At 44.9% G+C, this 18991-nt stretch overlaps 5 protein-coding genes across 13 annotated transcripts; 2 read left to right on the forward strand and 3 right to left on the reverse strand.

Moving 5' to 3' along the window:
• Positions 1-1928: 1928 nt before the first annotated feature.
• Positions 1929-4117, forward strand: LOC121596010 (2-oxo-4-hydroxy-4-carboxy-5-ureidoimidazoline decarboxylase-like). 2 transcript variants are annotated; one of them, XM_041920569.1, is made up of 3 exons: positions 1929-2027; positions 3427-3765; positions 3842-4117. In XM_041920569.1, coding segments are annotated over exons 1-3 (525 nt in total). In that variant the 5' UTR covers positions 1929-2025; the 3' UTR covers positions 4026-4117. The 2 variants fall into 2 exon arrangements, with proteins under 2 accessions (XP_041776503.1, XP_041776502.1); XM_041920568.1 differs by lacking the exon at positions 1929-2027 and adding an exon at positions 2933-3332.
• LOC121596011 (proteasome maturation protein) lies at positions 2078-2829 on the reverse strand. The gene is made up of 3 exons (XM_041920570.1): positions 2710-2829; positions 2498-2629; positions 2078-2426 (listed from the first exon to the last, which is right to left on the reverse strand). The coding sequence occupies exons 1-3, from the start codon at positions 2812-2814 to the stop codon at positions 2166-2168; spliced, it is 498 nt and encodes a 165-aa protein (XP_041776504.1). The 5' UTR covers positions 2815-2829; the 3' UTR covers positions 2078-2165.
• Positions 4118-4241: 124 nt separating the features above from the next.
• Positions 4242-5649, reverse strand: LOC121596008 (transformer-2 protein homolog beta-like). Of its 3 annotated transcripts, none has more exons than XM_041920562.1 (4): positions 5548-5649; positions 4845-5449; positions 4639-4772; positions 4242-4334 (listed from the first exon to the last, which is right to left on the reverse strand). In XM_041920562.1, the coding sequence occupies exons 1-3, from the start codon at positions 5548-5550 to the stop codon at positions 4676-4678; spliced, it is 705 nt and encodes a 234-aa protein (XP_041776496.1). In that variant the 5' UTR covers positions 5551-5649; the 3' UTR covers positions 4242-4334; positions 4639-4675. The 3 variants fall into 3 exon arrangements, with proteins under 3 accessions (XP_041776496.1, XP_041776494.1, XP_041776497.1); XM_041920560.1 differs by having other exon boundaries at positions 4447-4772; XM_041920563.1 differs by having other exon boundaries at positions 4447-4772; positions 4902-5449; positions 5548-5648.
• Positions 5650-5656: 7 nt separating this feature from the next.
• LOC121596009 (YEATS domain-containing protein 4-like) lies at positions 5657-18916 on the reverse strand. Of its 4 annotated transcripts, none has more exons than XM_041920565.1 (4): positions 18730-18916; positions 18172-18652; positions 17899-18083; positions 5657-5757 (listed from the first exon to the last, which is right to left on the reverse strand). In XM_041920565.1, exons 1-3 carry the CDS (start codon positions 18775-18777, stop codon positions 17920-17922), a joined length of 693 nt encoding a protein of 230 aa, XP_041776499.1. In that variant the 5' UTR covers positions 18778-18916; the 3' UTR covers positions 5657-5757; positions 17899-17919. The 4 variants fall into 4 exon arrangements, with proteins under 4 accessions (XP_041776499.1, XP_041776501.1, XP_041776500.1 ...); XM_041920567.1 differs by lacking the exon at positions 5657-5757 and adding an exon at positions 5892-5993; XM_041920566.1 differs by lacking the exon at positions 5657-5757 and adding an exon at positions 10790-10955.
• LOC121596007 (sialin) lies at positions 5790-17759 on the forward strand. 3 transcript variants are annotated; one of them, XM_041920558.1, is made up of 6 exons: positions 5790-5846; positions 5929-6172; positions 6241-7835; positions 12546-12763; positions 15534-16610; positions 16696-17759. In XM_041920558.1, the coding sequence occupies exons 3-6, from the start codon at positions 7793-7795 to the stop codon at positions 16903-16905; spliced, it is 1548 nt and encodes a 515-aa protein (XP_041776492.1). In that variant the 5' UTR covers positions 5790-5846; positions 5929-6172; positions 6241-7792; the 3' UTR covers positions 16906-17759. The 3 variants fall into 3 exon arrangements, with proteins under 3 accessions (XP_041776492.1, XP_041776491.1, XP_041776493.1); XM_041920557.1 differs by having other exon boundaries at positions 5929-6164; XM_041920559.1 differs by lacking the exon at positions 5790-5846 and having other exon boundaries at positions 5884-5975; positions 6051-6164.
• Positions 18917-18991: the final 75 nt, after the last annotated feature.

Here is an 18991-nt window from a genome sequence, read left to right on the forward strand (position 1 = left end):
AATGCAACAACAACAACAAAAAACCCAGACGCACGCACAAGCTCGTATCAAAATTCCTATTGGACCGTTCCACCCAGACCCAAGAGACGAACCTTGTCTTTATCTCTCCGTCGCCCCACTGAAATGAAGACATAAAACGTTTGGACCAGCAACCAGCTACGGCGGCCATCAACAACAACAACAACGGTGTTGATGATGGCGATGAGGCTCTTTATCGTGTAATCAAGCGGACACCCATTAGCCATTGCGACGGCAGGGCAGGCCTTCGGGGGTTTCGGGCGTCTTCTGCACTTTTCCACTGGATGGATCACATAATTTTCGTGATCCGTGTGGTTCAGCCTTCCTACCCAGCAGTAAGGGTGATGGCAAAAGACGGACGAATGATGATAGCAAGAGCAACGGGCTGCCATAAAATCTCCGTTTGTTCGCTCGACGCATGTATCTTGACCGCATCGAATCTGTGGCTGGTGGCCGAACCAGTCACCAGCGCCATTGTCTATGCACCTCCACCCCTGCCCCCTCCCGAAAATATGCCCATTTCTAGCTCCGTTTATTATTAGCGCTACAAGCCATTAATTAGGGCTGGATAGCAAATGTGGAATTAGTTTGTGTGGCATGGTGGCGTTAACTGATTAAATTTGCTAGGACCCTTTGCGGGGTGAGGGATGATTCACAAGACAAAGTGCGTTGAACTTTTATCATTCCTTTCCCTTTTTGTTGTTGTTAGAAATCAATCATATCACTATGAAAGCTGGAGGTTTGTTATTAATTTATCAAGCAAACGAGATCCAATACTGGAGACACTTTTGTTCACCAAAACCGCTGAGATACATCGACAAGCTTTCTTTCTATTTAATCAGACCCTCGAGAGCCTATCGTGTGGCCCACGTTGAATGTGTAAGGGTTTTAATAAATAACGTGCAATTGTAACTATTTTAATCCTAAACTTTTTCTAATACCCTCTTTTTAAGACCACATTAATTTTGCATTATAAGAAAGCTGTAGACATTTCATAGAATTTGTTAGTGTTTTCTAATCAAAGCGAGATTGAAACATTCATTCATTAGCTAAAGTTAGGCTCAAAATGGGCCTGAGAAACGTTATTTGTACGGCAAAGTGGCCCTCGAACTGAAAATTTTGGACACCTCTGATCTAATGTGCAAAAAACAAGCCACAAAACGTTTCTTCCACGAGTTATTGCAAACGTGCTAATCAACACGTGACTGTTGCGTAAACGTGTGAGCTGCATAATGCCAAGCAAATCGTATTGTAAGGGCACCAGAAAAAAACAACCATTAAATGACGATTATTTTAGTCATGATTTTAAAAAAGCATCTGTGTAGTGTTTGTGTGTGTATTGAATTAGTTGACTAATAATTTTATGACTAATAGCAGAACACCACGAACCGTTTGCTGCGCGCTAAGTCGACTTTGGAAAGCTTTTGTCGCAGTGAGCTTATTTTTTATCCTTTACTAGAACGAATTCTGACGGATAGATGGCGCTACCGTATCGAACTTCGCCGAGGGGTACATCGATGGCTTCGTGTATGTCTTTTTTTCTTTTCTTCACAATCAAAGCTATTACTAAGAATAATTCGACAAAACAGCATGTTTAATTAGCATAACTTAGCTAACCTAGTTGGTTTGCTTTTCTTTCTGTTTCTGTCTACTTACCCTTTGATATTCTACAGCATGACTATTTAAAGCTGTTACCAGTTCTGATGGCCCTAAAAGACTAGAATATTCGTACTGTTCAGTTGTCACTTTTTTTTAGTTTAAATCTCACATACCACATCGAATTAGTAATCAAAAGAATGGTTAAAAACAAAATGTAATTAGATGAAATCTAGTTCTACAAACGTCACTCGTATGACCAAGAAGCAACACACGTTCGCGACACAGTGCAGAATGACCCCGCAAACCGGTTTTGTCTCTTTGTTCAATGCAATTGTAGTCCCACGAAATAAAGACGTGTTCAAGTGTAGTCTACTTTGATCGAATCTTCAGCACAACAAATCATCAAAAATGTAAGTTATCACTTGAAGCTAAACACTAAACATACAGCTACAACACAAGGAATTCTTACGTTCTTAAGAATTTATTCCAAACCCCAACACTCCGTGCTCGCCTCTGCTGTTATTGTGTATAAACAATCCACTTCCTTCTTACATCCCCAATGCCTTCTCCATCACTGCATGGGGCTGACGCATCACTTCCTGGTGCTCCTCCAGGTTAAAGATGTCCGAGAATTCGATCATTTCATCCCGGCCCGTTAGCACGTCGCGGGCCAAATTTGTCGACGGAAGGAACGGCAAATGGCCAACCTTCGAAACGGCTTTCAGTTCCATCGCAATTTTCAGCGGGGCCGCTAGTCCCTCGTGCTTTCGCAGCATTTGCATGTTGAGATTGTGACGATGTTGGTCGAACTGTGAAGTAAACAATTTAGAACATTAGTTGCAATGAAAAGTTCCGGAAGCCGGTTGCGAACAGCACTCACGTTCAGCTCGGACTGCTTCAGCGGATGGACGGCCTGCAGTTGGGCGACGCAAGTTTCATCGCGCGGCTCCAGATGGCCCATGAACTCGTTGAATGTGGCCGGCATTTTCGGCGTTACTTTAATGGCAGCGTCCTGGTGGAAAGTGGAAATTGTTAAATAAGAATGTGAGCAAAGTGTGATGGTTTAGTTTAACACTCTATTCGCCAGCTTACCATCTTGATACAGTTTAGTTTAGGTGAGAATGATCGCGTCCACAAGAAATGTTTTGCTTTTTGCAAGTAATGATGTGCCGACTTTGACAGTTCCGGTGCTGTCATCGCGCCGAAGCCGTCAAACCCCCTTCAGAAACGGCATATCGTGAAATTGTTTGGTCGACTTGAAATTTTGTTTAATTTTTGTTTGCCTTCGTTTCCAAACAGTTTTGATAATTTGTGCAAGTCATGTTGGAACAATTGTACGAAAATTAATTGTGCAATTATAAATTTACATCAGTGAACTGAATGCAATACGTGTTTCGATTAATTAAATATTTTTCAATGTAGACTACTGTAGCGGAATTGGTGCTATCAGAATTGCAGCACACCGTTGCCAAAATGAGCAAATGCTTTCTCGCGTAGACTTCGTCACAGTTTGTGTGAGCACATGTCGTCGCCGAGATGCGTTTTAAAATAACAACAGAGATAGTAAACAGCGATTAAAGGTCCATCAATCAGCCCCAGAACTTCGCCGCACGGGCTCTGATTGTTCCACGCTCGAAAGTATTTGTTATCTGCGACCGCCAAGCGCATTCAGTCACCTTCCAAAGTTCCTAGCATACATACCAAAACAGCGAGATGTAAGTGGTGTTTAATTTGCGTGCAATTTGCGTTACTATAGTGTTAAACATAAGCATACGTTCGAACAAGCATTAAGGTAACATTCATTTACAGGCGCCCTAAATTGACGCTCCAACAGCTGAATGCGCTCTCGCCCGGAGAGTTTCACAAAACGTTCGAAAACGTGATAGAATGCTGGCCAGAAGCTGCCATATTCTGCTCGGCCCTGTTGCCCTTCAAAAGCTTCGCCACCATGATCGCTGCCTTCCAAAGCTATCTGGAGCGCTTGCCCGCCGAGACGAAGCTGAAAATACTGCGCCTCTATCCCGATCTGGCCGGGAAAATGCTGGACACAAACCAACTGTCGGAAGACTCAACAAACGAGCATGCATCGGTGGGTCTGGATAACTTGTCGCCGGAGGACAAAAAGAAGCTAACGGATCTGAACGAAAGGTAAGAGCCGATGCCACGATTAGGATTAACATTACAAGGCAAATTTTAACTCCTCTGTTACTATCTATCGTTGCAGTTACAAGGCAAAGTTTGGATTTCCGTTCGTGGTTTGTGTTCGGGAAGCGTCCAAGTTTGAAGTGATACTTCGCAGCGTATCGGAAAGAATCCATCACACCGTTGAGCAGGAGCTGGAAATTGCATTGGAGGAGGTGAAGAAAATTTGCCGCCTACGAATCTTGCAGTTGGTTGACAATCTGTGAAACTGGTTAGAATACCGTGCTAAATGTTGCTGAAAATGGTGTTATTTTCATTTTAATAAAATTTGGTAAAAGGCTGTTTCCCCCTTTGAAGCTAATCCTTGGAGTATATTTACAGGATTTTTGTTCTATTGTTTGCAATAAATTATATTTATAACATTAAGAATGATATTATCAACGAGATAGTACAGAGATCGATCGATGAGTACAGAGAGGTGTTGAATGGAATTAAATAATGAAACCTTTTCGTTGCATCCAAACTGCCCACGATGCGCCTACTTCCGGAAAACATTGATGCAAATGAAACGCAGTCTGGAAAATAAGAAAAACATTGATTATTAGACTAAGTTATGCGTTAAAATATCGATCAAATGCAAAACAATTGTAAAAATGAATAAGAAAATATGAAAGCTCAATTCCAAACCTTTTTCACATGCTTGTAAGGAAAGACAAACATGCGTCTTTTCTCTTGACTTTTCCCTTAGCATTTAAATTAATTTGCACAAACACGGCAAAGAACAACAACATTTTCGTTATTTCTTTGACTTTTTCCCTGTGTACACTACAGAACCGTTCCAAATTTTCTGTGTTCAAGACTTCTACTTTTTCGACTTACATTATTGTCCGGCACATGCTCCTGCTACCATAGGGCCTCAATGGCTCTCATAGGACGAACGGGAATACGAACGAGATCGGCGGCGGCGTCGATGCTCCTCATGGTGTGATCGGTTCCGCGGGGACGGAGAGTGGCTAGCGAGAGTGAAAATTATAAAACCAAAAACCAAATTACCCATCAACCATACCACTGAAAAGGTCCCACACCTCCTATGAACACTTTCCCTTGCTAGGTGGCAACGGGGTTTCCATTCCGATTCTAACCTGTACTGCCTTCGGCCCATGTACACGCCCGGCGTGGGCGGATGGGGCTGATCCGTGATGGAGTAGTCGACGCGAATGCGCCGGCCATGGATCTGCAGCCCGTTGCAGTTCGCACGCGCGATCGATGCCTCGGCCTGCGACTTGAAGTACACAAATCCGAACCCGCGCGACAGCCGCGTCTTGGCGTCGTAGATCACAACCGACTTTTCCACCGTGCCAAAGTGGCAGAAGATATCGTTCAGGTACGGCTCCGTCGTGTACACGCTCAGTCCGAACACGCCCAAGCAACGGCTCGGTTCCGGCGAATCGACCCGGATCCGGCTGCGCGAGGCGTTCGGCGCAGTGGAGCTTTTCCGATGGCGCGACCGTCCACGCGGCGACCGGGAAGCGGAGCGATTGCGCCGGTAGCGATCCCGCGAATCGGAACGGCTGCGCCGGCTCCGGTGGCACCGGTCCACACTTCTAGACCGGTGCCGGTGGTGCCGGTCGCCATCTTCCTCGTACCGGCGGCTGGTACGGCGATCCGAACTACGATACGATGAGGAGGTCTGTGTATGTGGGGTTACGCAATTGGTGCAACGCTTCGTTAGTGTATTCTGAGTTGAGCGCTTAAGCCGTTTTTGGTTTACTCGTTAGTTATACTTGCCATTTTTCGGTGGATTCTTTTGGAGCAGGAAAATTCACAACAGGTGGAAAACTAGGTCCGATGAGGTGTACGGCTGTGACAATTATGAACATGTCCAGACACAATGGTTGCTGGACAGACGGAGGATGGTTGCCCATGGCAACCAAAAGAAGTACATCCATGGTAACTACGTTGCCTGCTGGGATTTTGCTACGCCAAATTAGACAGCAGCTGTCAAAAAATACAGAATTTAGCGAAAAAATGGCGACAGATCCAGATCATTATTGTTTCTCTTAAGCTATTTTCTAAAATTTCACCCTGTAAGTAATTGAAAAAGCATCGTCTAGCTTTGAACGCCATGTGCCGATACATCCATGAATCATCTAATTACCGGTAACCCAGCGTCAGCGTGCCTACGTGCGCTTTTGCATTAATCTTGCTGCTTGCAGGTATGTTCCGCCGCCTCTCTACAAAGATGGAAGTGGTAAACATAGAACAAGTATTTACCTTTTCCGATATCACAGCAACGAAAGAAAAAGCTAAAACCTCATTAAACGATATCAATAACAATTTCCCGATAGCAATATCGGAAAAAATGTAGAACAAATTCGGCAACTGAAGCGTTCGGAGTGTTACGGGTAAGTATGTACGTGGTTCTCTCGTCTTGTTCAAATATACAGACGCGTTAAGATCAATATTTACCTTCTGTTCCAGGGCTGCACCGAAGCGCAACATGCTGATCCTTTCAGGTGTTCCAGTGCTCAACATATCAGGCCGCACCTTATCAAATGTATCGTTCGTTCGGGGTGATAGTAACCAGAATTGGTGTGGTGTGGTTCAATATGATTAACCAATTACATCTTTATGGGTGATAAGCAAACGGCGAACGCTTGCGAGCGCTGTCCGCTCAGAGTTATTAGAAGTCAATCAGAAATCATTTTTCTTTTCAAAAATCTTCAAAATTACAACGTCCATCAACACAAAGGCGACCGCTAGGCTGGAATGGTTTACTCAGCGCTGACGCAAACCGTTGCGTTCGTGTCAATCAGCACGGGGAAAGATATTGCACGAGAATGATGAAATTCAATCATTGCATTGGATCTTGTTGTCTCCCAATCGCCCCGGGAGTGTTGCATAATGCTGCAAATTTCAATGATTCTGCTAACACCAATCGCATCGAGAACAATTTCGCCGATAGAGTGCAACAGTTATGAGGAGTGCATACATCGGTGAAACGAATTAGAAATTCACATCACACTCGTAACGAAAAAGACAAATATCGTTTTCAAGCGACGTGCCCTTCTATTATCCTCCCAAAAAATAAAGAAGGCACACAACACACACACGCTCTAATGACAGAAGCGTGGCAATGAGACCCCATAACAAGCGTTCAGAGTTCGGCCACATTACATCGTCTGTTCCGTTTGTGTCGGCGGCTTCGCCTATAGCCCATAATCCATACATTTCGATAGAAAAGGGTAGAATAACAAAACACGACAAGAAAAGCTAATGCTAAGATGGTCCCCCGGTGCCGGTTGTTTTCTTCTTCGAGCTGCAAGAGAAGAGAATAGATAAAAGCGCGGCAGCGTGTGCGCAGTACATAGAAAACAAAACTCTCAATAGCGTGCGACTGTGTGCGTGAGGGTGGCGGCGAATTTCAAACTAAACACACCGTGGTTTAACGAAAGTGAAGAAGTGAATGTAGTAATTAAAAATAACGCGTGTAGCCATTTAGCTATTCCAATCAGAAAAGGAGATATCGATTCTAGCTATCAATCCCCAGTAGGAATCTTATCGTAACCCCGTTTGACCGTTTTCATCCATCTCGCTGATCCTGGTGGTGTGTTTGCCTTTGCTGCGTGTGCGTGCGTTAGTGTTGGTGAAAGCGCCGAACGACCGAAAAACTCGTTCTCGCGTCTCGCTGGATTCCGCATGGTGTGTGCGCGCGCGAACCGTTTGCGTAGCGTTTGCCTTCGCTGGCTCATTCATCGAACGACCGGGCCGGGAGTCGGACCACAAAAGCTGTTCCGTGCCTGCTGCGTGAAGTCAAACCTAGCGTGTCGTGGGTTCTTATCCCCAAGCCGTGTACCACACAACTTGGGAGTGTTGTGCAGTGTAAAGGGGCACACGTAGCACCCGTGTGCACTGTGTGTGTGTGTGTGTTTGTGTGCGTCAAGAGGAGATTCCTCACGAGCGTGAGTTAGCGTTGTGAAGTGAAGAAAGAAACGATAAGAAGCGGAACGATATTTACGGAAAATCTATCATCATGGGCGATCAAACCGTGCCAGCGAAGGGCAATGTTTTGGGATGTAAGTATTCGGGTGGGCTAAAGGCCTTCAAAGATGCTGTTATCGCAAGTGCCGCTGCCATGGAATGGTAGCTTGGACACCATATGGTGAAGCGTGTCTGGGTCGTTTCAATATGGATAGTGGGAAATGTGTGGGCGCCGCTTACTGTGATGATCCATGCTGTGTGTAAAGCAGCATCGCGGGTTGGGGATACATCTGGAATATTCTTGTTTCTCAATATTCGCGTGCAGAAGGATACGTTGTGCCCCAAGTGCGGATGCCGCGTAGGACATCGAAGAGGCGTACAAAGAGGGATGCAGTCCAAAGACCGTTTGGTCCAGTTGCGGAGGAGGAGACACTTTCCCATCCCACGGATGTCGTTTGGTCGTGCGGTGGGTTTTCACAGCGCCACAGCCAACCGCAGACCCCAAGAGTACAATTCCACTGATCCCTTTTTTGCCCTACCTGGTCGTCACCCTGATAATATTCCTATTTCCGATTTCATCTTCGCCAAACTCTTCCATACGAACGCAAAGCACACACTTTCACGCTGGGTGCCGCTTCTGTATCAATCCGCAGAGAGAGAGAGCAGTATTCAGGTTTCGTTGAACTAAATTTAAACCACCGTGTGGAATACGCTTGCTTTTGCTGCGGCTGCTGCGGTGTCCTCATGTTGCCCCGCCTGCTTGGATGCGTTTCTGTCGCTCGACGACCACGAGGGGTGAAATCAATGTCGAGGGGGAGATTTAATCCCTCGCACTTGCTCTTTTGAAGACACCCCCTCTGTATCGTCTATTTTGTCTGGTAAGACACAGTCGCACGCATTTATCCCGAACGTGAAATCGAAGTCATCACACCAGCGAGAGAGGTGTGGCGCAATCGTCGCAAAGAAGCAGCGGATTTAATTTATGCACTTGAGAATGATTCTCATCACAACGGCAATTCCTCTTCTTCCTCTGGTGTCTTCAAATGGCCGAGGAATTGTGTGTGGTGCGGTGCGTGATGCTGACGAGGGATCCTTCGGAACGGAGAGAAGCTGGAAATAGAAGCTACGAGATATTTGTTCCCCCAAAGCCCGAGGGTCGCTATTTGACAGACGATAGAGAGGGTTGTGTGTATTTTAACTTCCATAGCTTCTCCAAGGTTGCGACCGTCTTCTGTCTTCCACAGCAAGTAGGACCAGAATGTGTCTATGGTCGGGAGCCGAATTTAAGAAGAAAGAAAAGGTCCCGAATATGTTGGTACAACTTTAAACCCGATTTTAATCCTTATTCCAATCACATGCTTTTGGGTGGGTTGGTTGAGGAATTTGAAACAATTTGCTTTTCAGACACCGGTTGCTACAGAGATGCTGTTGGGACAAGTCAGTCAAAACAGGGGACCACACATCAGTAGGCCATGGTATATATCGATTGATGCAACTGTGTGTGTGTGTGTGTGTGCTGGGGGTGTTGATTAATGTTTTGTCAGGGGCACGGCTCATCAATCGCTTGATAATTGCTGATAAAGAAACCTCGACCACCCTTCGTAATGAACGCAAATGTTTGTTTATTTTGATGGGGGCATTATTTAGCAAAATGTCGAGCAAAGTTTTAAAATAGACATTCGTTGTGAAGGAAGAGACGAAAGAGAATGGCGCAAGAATTCATCGCCAAGAAACGGGGAATGTTAAAAATTTAAAACACGTTGTCTTGCCTCTTATCAAAACTCGATGGTGTTAGATGGTCGAGTACATTGCAGGTGACTTTTGAAAAAAAAAAGTCTCTCAATTAAAGTTTGTCAAACAGCAAAATCATCTGTTTTGTTTGCAGATAATGATGGGCAAAGATGTAGAACATGCAATCCTGGGCAAGAATTACTCATTCGGGCACCCACCCCCATTGCACCCCTGTTTCGGGTTGACTCGCTCTCCAATTCGGTGCGACAGAAAGGTCAGCTAGAGGACACACGGGCGTGCTGCTACTACTCCCAGGTCGCGACGCCTGGCGCGAAGCAGCGTTGGAAACGTTAGGAAGATGATGCGGGAAAATGCGAACAATCTCATCGTGTGGATGAGAGGCCAGGATGCGGAGTGTGTGTGTGTAGGAGTTTTGCAGACAAGTCTGTCGGGTGCTATTGGGGTCATACTTGTGGCGATGTTTTTCTTTTAGCGCAAACCGTAATGTTTGAGTGCAGTTTAAAGTGCCACGAGCTCTGTATTCTACTTGGAAAAAAAACTTTCCAATTGGAGTGTCATTTTTTTACATTCCGTTGTCGAAGGGACACTTACAGAAAGGGAGCAAAAAGGTGGGGGAGAAAAGTGTGCGTTTGCTTTTGACATTGAGATATCCTTCGCGCGTTCTCCCCACGTGGCGGTGTGTTGGTGTGTGCGCCAAAAAGCCGGCGTTCACGGCCTACCTTTCGCGTGAGAAGAGAATATTCTCACTACTGTACCGATGCACACGCCAATGTTTGTGCCGGTCTTCTTCAAAAGAACGCGCACACACACACACAGATCGGTTGTGTTGCAAATAGGCCAACAGGTGGAAAACAGACCAACTGACAGAGGTCGTCGGCGTCGTCCTCGTCGTCGCCGTCACCATGGGAAATTTTGTTTCCCGCCACCAACACACTACACGAAGGTGCAATTGAATTTCCCGCCAAAAAGTGGTCGGAAAACCGATGCGCGTGCATTCCTGCACATATATATATGCTGCTTCTACCTTATTGCGGCGCCAGATGAAAAGCTTTTGCTATGTACTGTTTGAAGCCATTTTACTGCGATTTACGATGGGAATCTTCACAATCTTCATGCATTGTTTCAATGTTTCAATGGCTAAACGATGATCGATCGGACAGTTGATGTTAGGATGATGTGTATCAATTTGCAATCAATCATTGAAATGTGTAAGTTTTAGTCGTTTTAATATTTGTTATTGATTAATACAAACTGTCGGAAGTGAACAAGTGAACGCTTTTTTTAATACAATTTAATGTAGTTTAATGTTGTGTGACAGTTGGTCAATAATATTAAATGACACGCGGTTTGAACGGAAGAATTTGATCAGAATAATATATGGTCGTTTCTGCTTAATTTTGATTGTAATGCATGCAATTTTGCCAGTTGACATCCATGTTTGTCTCCAACGCACCTATTTTTGCCTGTAATTAAACAATTTAAAATTATTTGAAATAACAGAAATTATGCCAGAATTCACTAGGTATTTGAACGGATTTAACACATCTTTTATGTATTTCTTTAAATATACTGTTATTTAGTTGTCTTTTGTGTGTGAAAAATCTAGTTAAATTTAATAAAGTATCACGGCACTGTAATATGCCAGTAAATATAAGCCAATTTGGAAGATTATTATAACCGACCAATTATAACTTTCAAAATTGAAAAAACAATCGTACCATGTGAATGTGAAACTGTTCATTAAATTATTTTTAACAATAAAAATTAAAGTAAACCATTTTTTAATTCCATCATACAAAAATAAAATATTTTTTGTAAAAAAAAGCGATTGACTTATAGCTTGAAAATTGATGCCTTAGAGACATAAATGGACAACAACAAGGCAAAAATTGGTGACTAAAATTAAGCGAAAACGACTTAATAGTCTGACCGATTGCACACACTCGACGAGTCGTAGCTTTTTGTAATATATTAAGAATCCCTTGTAGCGTTACGGTCTGGCGGATGTCTGGGCTCTGCCACTCCTTAAAACTCCCGTTTCTCCTCCACAGAATCGAAGACTACAAACCATGTTTATGCCCAAAACCAAGAGGAAACGTATTCTCGCTGATCGATGAACCGGTGGAGCTACCGTTTCTGTGGTGTGTGTGTGTGTATGCCCGACCCCCATCTTGGAGTAAAGTAAATGCAAAAGCCCTTCCGATGACGAGAAGTTGCACTCCAGATTTGCATTTTACCAGCAAACCTTTTGCACTAACCTTAGCAAGCTTTTCGCGTAGATGAAGACGCAAGTAAGCAAGAAAGAGAAATTCCATCCCCTGACCAGACCCCGGATGTCGTGGCGAACGATTCGTTTATTGTAGGCGTTGCTTTTACTCCTCTGTTTTCCCTCCCCCCGGACGTGTGTAGCAATTGTAGCCGTTTGTAGCCTCGCCAGAATATGGGCCTTGTGACGGAAAATCAAATCAAAAACCCGCCACCGGCCAGCGGAAGCTAAAAGATGCAACCGGGAGGCAACAGTAGTCGCCCGGTTCTGGATCGATGCACTTCTGAGGGGACGGGGTCCCATGCATTACCCCATTGTTTCACAGCATTTGTCCATTTTTGCGTTCGACTGTGTCAAAGTGTGACTGATTTACAGTTGTGGCCATGGTGTGGCACAATCACCGATCTCTTTTGCCGGATCTCTGCTCCCCCACTCTTCTCGATCCATGTAGAAATGGCAAGAGAAATGGGCCAACCGATGTTAGGAGGATCACACTCGCTCGCGCGCGCGCGCGCTTTGTGCTTGGCTGGTAAAAAAAAGTGTAAGGGTTTGGTAAAAATTTAATTGTCTCTTTGTTGTTTGTTAGCTGGGTAGAAGGGTCTGTTGTCTGTTGTTTCTTGTTGGTTCGAGTTCATGGGTCGTCGAACCGTAGCAATATTGCCCTTTACGCGTACGCTTATATGTTCGAGGAATTTCAGCGCATAAACATTTTGAAGCTTTATTATTAAATTTGTTCCTTTTTTCTCTCTCTCTACTCTATTTTGTGCGTTTCAAACACGTTTTCTAGCACTGATCCCAGCCCGCTACATTCTGGCCGTGCTCGGCTCGATCGCGATGGCGATCATTTATGGGCTGAAGGTGAATCTGAGCGTGGCGATGGTTGCGATGCTGAACCACTCGGCCCTTGCCCACAACGCTGCGTCGGCGGTCGGGGCGAACGAACAGCACCACCAGGTTAACGCGGAACCCGTCTGCCAGGGAAGCAACTCAACCGAAGCGGTCGAGGTAAGTTTGACAAAGAAATTGGGCCCTCCTATGTTTTGTCGTACAGAATAAGGGGTTTCAGTGACATTCCTACCAAAGGTCCATTTGGTGATCGTGCGAAGGTGCTATATGATCAAGGTTTTTGGTGTCTGGCTGGACTGTGGTTTAACTTGCTCCATACATTTGGATCATACATTTTTAAGCAAAGCTTCCATGTTTTTCGCATATTGCTCCGTACGCTGGATTCATATTGACAAAGTGCAGACCCAGACGTACCGAGCGGTTCCAACAAGCGTTCACCAGAAAAGTAATAAGAAAGCTGAAGGGCAATAGATCACTTCCTCGCGGCTGCCCGAAGATAGATGTTGACTTATTCTACGTTTCTTCATCGTATCTCGAGGGTCGTCTATTGCCTCTCTTCTTCTAGGTCCAATCACATATGCTTCTGCTCTCAACTATCCCTGTTTATGTTCCTACTCGTCGTACGTACGACCTCTACGACCTATGTTCCCACTCGATCAGCACGTGCCATGAGTGTCTATAGTGGTTTGACCGACCACTACGACCGATTAGCTTCTTTTAACATCCTTCTGCATTAGAACTAGAATTTTGAATACTGAAAGTGATCGTGAAATGTTTATTGCTGATGTTATCTCACATAGTATTCATACAAATATAAAACATTGGAACACCAAAAAATGATAGGATATTCATTTTTTCAACCATACTCCAACGTTCTCTCTACCAAAGTAATACATTTAACATAGTTTTACGTTATGCTCCGCTCGGCATTCAAAATGTCACCATGAACGCTTTGTGATGATTAGTGCAAATTAATCATTAATTATATTTTTGTGTATAAATTTAGTCGAAACATTTGAATAATACAATATTCTTGCTTTTGTGTTACAATATTCTTCTTTTTTTCTGGCCTTTGAAAATATTTTACAATATTCTTCAGTATTTCAATAAAAGAAAATGCAAAATATAATGAAAATCTAAGAACATTTTACGTTCTCTTTCACATTGTTTACGTCTATTTACGTTTTACCACGAAAAATACTCGTTTGAAATGCATTAAAGTCATTGCCGCTAAATTTTGACTCTAACTCACCTATTTTTATCTCAAAGGCAGCAATTTCGACAATGTACATTAATTTTTATCTGTAAAGCATCAAATTTTTACTGTGAGTCTATCGATTTATTTACAAAATTTAACGTAATTTCTTAAACTGTGTGTTCTGGAATTATTGAAATTAGGTTAAGAAGAATAATAAGAATAAGAAGAAATAAGAAAGAATAATTTAATAATTGTTATGCCATTTTTGGAAGTTTTGGAATTTATAAAATTCATTACTCTTATTTTTTTTCTCAAAAAAACAATCACAATTTTTGTATTTTTTGTGTGATTTAAAATCAAAATTGTTAAAAATCTGCTCAAATATCTTCAAACATTACCATGATTTCAGTAAGAGTCAAAAACTAATAACTTACAGACAAAAACAGGTGTGTTAGAGTCAAAAATTGATGTCTTAGAGCCAAAATTAGTTCTTAGCAACGACTGTAAATTGATCGTGATACTCAAAGGGAAATATTAAATGTAGCTATGATTTTAATGAACTTTAAACATCGGCAGTACTTATGATTTCGACAGCTTCAACCGCTCCATAAACACGACCGAATAATGCGTCGACCTTATTAAAGAGCGATTCTTTTTCGCGAACGCCAATCGCTCCGGATAGTATCAATTTACAACCTCCCTGATAGCAGCAATTTGTACACCACCAACCCTTGCAGCAAACCAGATACCGTATCAATTGAACAGTGGGACAAGATGAAAAGCACACTTGACGACAGAGTGATCGTGTCCCATCTGCTTTTTTTTTTGGTTTCAACTGGACTATCTTCACCATCACCATCGATAGAACGCGTGACACTGACTCTGACCAACAAGCAAAACCCTCAGCGCACCATGACCTCCAAAGCGAGGCTTTTTAAACCATAGAAGACCTCAGCGTGGACGAGTACACAGAAGTGGACAATTTATCGAGCAGTAGCGCCACATTTCAATCAACTGAATTGGGGGAGATGCTGCTCTCCTCGAGCAGCAGATACAGATTAATCGAAACAATCGTCCCAGTGCCCTCTCAAAATAAATAAAAATAACCCTCACCAAGGGGCTGTAGTGATGTTTGCGGTCCCATGCTCCCGAAAAGAAGCAAAACAAAACGTTGCCAACACTTGTGCGTGTGGCGCACATTACAACCCGCTGCGCCCGAAGCACCAATCAATTGAAGATACAAGCCGCAACGGGTTGTCGGTCGCGGTATTGGGGGAGAAAAAAGAAGCATAACAGCTGTTATTTGCACACGCGGCTTCGTTCGCTTGGTTTTATATTGTGTTACGAACGAAAGAATGATGAAGAACGATGCGAACACGATGCCCCGGTCCCCGTTTCGTTGTTGCCATTCTTTGGTTTTGATGATCTTCAACTTGATCGTCTGCGAGGAAGCGAGTGGAGGAAGTTAATTGGTTTCACTTTCATTCAAATGATCTCGCTGGCAGATGAAGAGGAATGGCTTATTTTAAATGTTTGTGGGAGAAAGAAAGTGGAAACGATCGGTTGGAATCATAATCAAAATGATCGTTAAACGTTTGTTGCCTTCTCTCCTTTCCATTGGAATCCTTCGTAAGGCCAATAGCATCACATTTTTTGGTATAAAATTCCCATACAGTGTACTTTCACGTTAGATTTTTCTAATTCTCTCTGTCTCTTCCCCTTTCATTCCAGGATGGACCATTCATCTGGAGCGAACCGGTGCAGGGCATCATCCTGAGCTGCTACTTCTGGGGCTACCTGGTGTCCCAGGTGCCCGGTGCCCGCGTCGCCGAATCGTTCTCCGCCCGCTGGGTCATGTTCTTTTCCGTGCTGATCAACGTGGTCTGCACGCTGCTGACGCCCGTCGCGGCCAAGATGCATTACGTCGCGATGATCGTGATGCGCATCGGCGAAGGCATCGGGGGAGGTGTCACCTTCCCGGCCATGCACGTGATGCTGGCGTCCTGGGCGCCGCCGAACGAGCGCAGCGTCATGTCGGCGATCGTGTACGCCGGCACTGCCCTCGGCACGGTCATCTCGATGCTGATGGCGGGCGTGCTGGCCGGCACGCTCGGCTGGGAGTCCGTGTTCTACGTGATGGGCGGTCTCAGCTGCCTGTGGATGGTGCTGTGGCTGTGGCTGATCCAGGATACGCCCACGAAGCAGGCGTTGATTAGCCAGGAGGAGCGTGATCTCATCACCACGTCGCTCGGCACGGGTGCGGCCAGTGCGCACAACGAGCCGAAACCACCGGTACCGTGGCGCAAGGTGTTCACGTCCGCCCCGTTCTACGGCATTCTGATTGCGCACATGTGCAACAACTGGGGCTGGTACATGCTGTTGATCGAGCTGCCGTTCTACATGAAGCAGGTGCTGCAGTTCAACATCAAGGAGAATGCGGTCGTGACCGCCATCCCCTTCCTGACGATGTGGTTCTTCAGCATGGCGCTCAGCAAGACGCTGGATGCGCTGCGCTCCCGGGGCAAGATCACGACGACGATCGCGCGCAAAACGGCCACCTTCATTGCGTCCGCCGTGCCGATGGGCTGTCTGCTGGCGCTCTGCTACATCGGCTGCCAGCGGGGCCTGGCCGTGGCACTGATGACGATCGGCATTACCGCGATCGGTGGCATGTTCTGTGGGCTGCTCTCGAACCACATCGACATTGCACCGAACTATGCCGGCACACTGATGGCGATTACGAACACGGCCGCCACGCTCTCCGGCATCATTGTGCCCATCTTCGTTGGACAGATTACGCACGGAAATGTAAGTCAGCTGCAGGGGGAGGAGCATGCATCCACTTCAAAATTGCATACACAACTAACATTTTAACCTTCTTTTTTTGTTGCAGCAAACGATTGGCGCTTGGCGGGTGATCTTCTTCGTAACGATCGCTCTGTACGTGGTGGAGATCGTTGCCTATTTGCTGCTGGCTTCGGGCGAAGAGCAACCATGGAACAAGGGCGACAAACCGGCCAGCTCGATCGAAGCGGCCGAAGCGGAAGCCACACCGCTGAACACGAAGGAATCGAAACAGAACTACAACGGCCAAGATCAGTAATTGCAGTCGGAAACGAAACACAACACAAGACTACAAACAGCAGGGACAGTAGGGACAAGGGCTGACGCAACACACTTTTAGCTTTCATGTACGATATTGATGGTAGCGCTCCACATCTCCATACATCTTATCACTTCTTGTGTTTTGTTCGTTTTCGTTCGTCATTGATCGGTCAATTACCGTGGTAGGCCTGTGGAAAATGGTGCCCACTCTCTATTTTAACATTTTTACCGAAAAGCAATCGTGTACTTATGGTTAGAATTAGCTAAGTTTATTTCATTTATCGATTAAAGAAAGACTCGATGACTTGAAGCGAAGCGAGCGGAGAAGGCCAGTACACACAAAGATAAGCAATTTGCGTGCAACAAAACAAAACTCTCTCTCTCTCTCTCTCCCGTTTATGGTTAATATTTTACTGGGAACCACTGTTCTGATAGCAGCCAATGTGTTCTCGTAATATGATTGTTTTTAAATATATTAGGAAATCGTGAATGGAGCTGAAATATTTACCACCCATCTTTAAACTGAACGGCATTTAATTGAAACACAGCCAGTCGAGTAAACACTGCTCATTCACATGTGAACAAACCCGCCTTGACAGAATATGTATGTGTGTGTTGTAAAAATCACAGCTTTACTAAATAATTCATCGTCTATTGCAAAATTTGGAGTGAATTATGATGAGCGGCGGATCAGCGGAACTTGGAACACAGAACAAAATTAGATAGAATGAAGGCACGAAAGTATGTTAGCTGCATCCTGCTTTAGGGCATATATAGAAACAACCCACACGATGTTAGTTGCTACATGATGATACGACGAGAAAAGTAAAATAAAATCATACAAATACTGTACTTTCTGTTCGTTTGTCTCAATGTTTCAATGTCGTTTTTACCATTTCTTCTTCATGTTGTCGTTTATTATACAATCGAAAATAATCCCTTAATTGTTAGTGTACACTTAAAATGACTGATACTGTAAAAAAAAACTTACGCTACTACTTCTCGAGATTGCTCAGGCTGCCGCTTGCTGTCCCTGAACCTTGGACATTTCCGTCTTGAACTTGGCAATCGTTTCCCGTGCCAGCTTCAGCTTCTCCTTCAGTAGTGCAATTTCCGATATTACCTTCGCCTTCGTGTCGATTATGTTTTCCAACGCTTGCCGCTGCTTTTCCTCAACTGCAAAGAAGATTGATAATTGGCAACCCGTTAGACAAGCGTGTGTGTCCCCACCCTCTCTCGGTCTGCGCTAACGCCTGACGCTTACAATCCGTATCATGCTTCCAGCTGCCGGTAGTGACCGGTTTTACATTCGTCAGCTGCTGCTGCATCAGCTGGGTCGGTTCCTGAAACACCAGCTCTTCGTACTGCTCCGACACCAGACCCTTCTTGCCCTCGATCTGCGTCGAAACCTCCCCATCCAGGATGGGCGACTGGAACAGCTTCAGGATGTGGTACATCGTGACGGGCCGCTCGGTGGGATCGTGGAAGTGGATTTTGATCACAATCTCAAACTCGCCCCAGCCCGTCTCGGTCACCTCGTACGGGGGCTTCGTGATGATGCGGTTCGGGTTGGCGTAGCTTTCGTGCAGCTTGAAGTGTATCTTCTTCACGTACGACTGCATATCTTCGTTGTGGTACGGCTTCACGTACACCGTCCACTGGTGCGTGTGCCCGTCCTCTTCCCGCTTCTTGCCAAACGAACGGGCCACATTGCCGTACACCACCGGTTTCACTATCGTCAGCCCCTGGGGAGGACAGCACGGGAAGGAGAGAATGCATATGGAGAGATGCGTGTAATGAGTAGAGCGGAGTCGTTCCTTACCTTAACCCGGCCCCCCGAGTCGGGACCGAAGTGCGTTAGCATGTTCATGTTGAGGGTGTTAACTTAAACACAAGAAAACCAAAGCGAATTGCGGTTTTTACACAAATTGTAAGCGAAAGTGCGAGCTTGTACACTCACAAAGGTTGTTTGTAAACAAAATTCGGTACCGGCAGCTGTCAAAAGATTGACATTTCAGCAAGCCACACAAAAGGGAAGTTGAAGTTCTCTTTTAGCTTACAAATAAAAGAGAACTTCAAAAGCA

This window comes from Anopheles merus, chromosome 3R (assembly GCF_017562075.2).
Source record: "Anopheles merus strain MAF chromosome 3R, AmerM5.1, whole genome shotgun sequence".
Taxonomy (NCBI): Eukaryota; Metazoa; Arthropoda; class Insecta; order Diptera; family Culicidae; genus Anopheles; species Anopheles merus.

Bases quoted from the DNA above. Each gene is read 5' to 3' on its own strand.
- LOC121596010 (XM_041920569.1), top strand. The intron at 3,766-3,841 runs GTAAGAGCCGAT...CTATCGTTGCAG, and splicing joins CTAACGGATCTGAACGAAAG to TTACAAGGCAAAGTTTGGAT.
- LOC121596008 (XM_041920562.1), bottom strand. The intron at 4,773-4,844 runs GTGTGGGACCTT...CACTCTCGCTAG, and splicing joins AGGGAAAGTGTTCATAGGAG to CCACTCTCCGTCCCCGCGGA.
- LOC121596007 (XM_041920558.1), top strand. From the start codon at position 7,793: ATGGGCGATCAAACCGTGCCAGCGAAGGGCAATGTTTTGGGAT. The intron at 12,764-15,533 runs GTAAGTTTGACA...CTTTCATTCCAG, and splicing joins ACTCAACCGAAGCGGTCGAG to GATGGACCATTCATCTGGAG. The intron at 16,611-16,695 runs GTAAGTCAGCTG...TTTTTGTTGCAG, and splicing joins GACAGATTACGCACGGAAAT to CAAACGATTGGCGCTTGGCG.
- LOC121596011 (XM_041920570.1), bottom strand. From the start codon at position 2,814: ATGACAGCACCGGAACTGTCAAAGTCGGCACATCATTACTTGCAAAAA. The intron at 2,630-2,709 runs GTAAGCTGGCGA...ACTTTCCACCAG, and splicing joins AACTAAACTGTATCAAGATG to GACGCTGCCATTAAAGTAAC. The intron at 2,427-2,497 runs GTGAGTGCTGTT...TTTACTTCACAG, and splicing joins TGAAGCAGTCCGAGCTGAAC to TTCGACCAACATCGTCACAA.
- LOC121596009 (XM_041920565.1), bottom strand. From the start codon at position 18,777: ATGAACATGCTAACGCACTTCGGTCCCGACTCGGGGGGCCGGGTTAAG. The intron at 18,653-18,729 runs GTAAGGAACGAC...TGTCCTCCCCAG, and splicing joins ACTCGGGGGGCCGGGTTAAG to GGGCTGACGATAGTGAAACC. The intron at 18,084-18,171 runs GTAAGCGTCAGG...TCTTCTTTGCAG, and splicing joins CTGGAAGCATGATACGGATT to TTGAGGAAAAGCAGCGGCAA.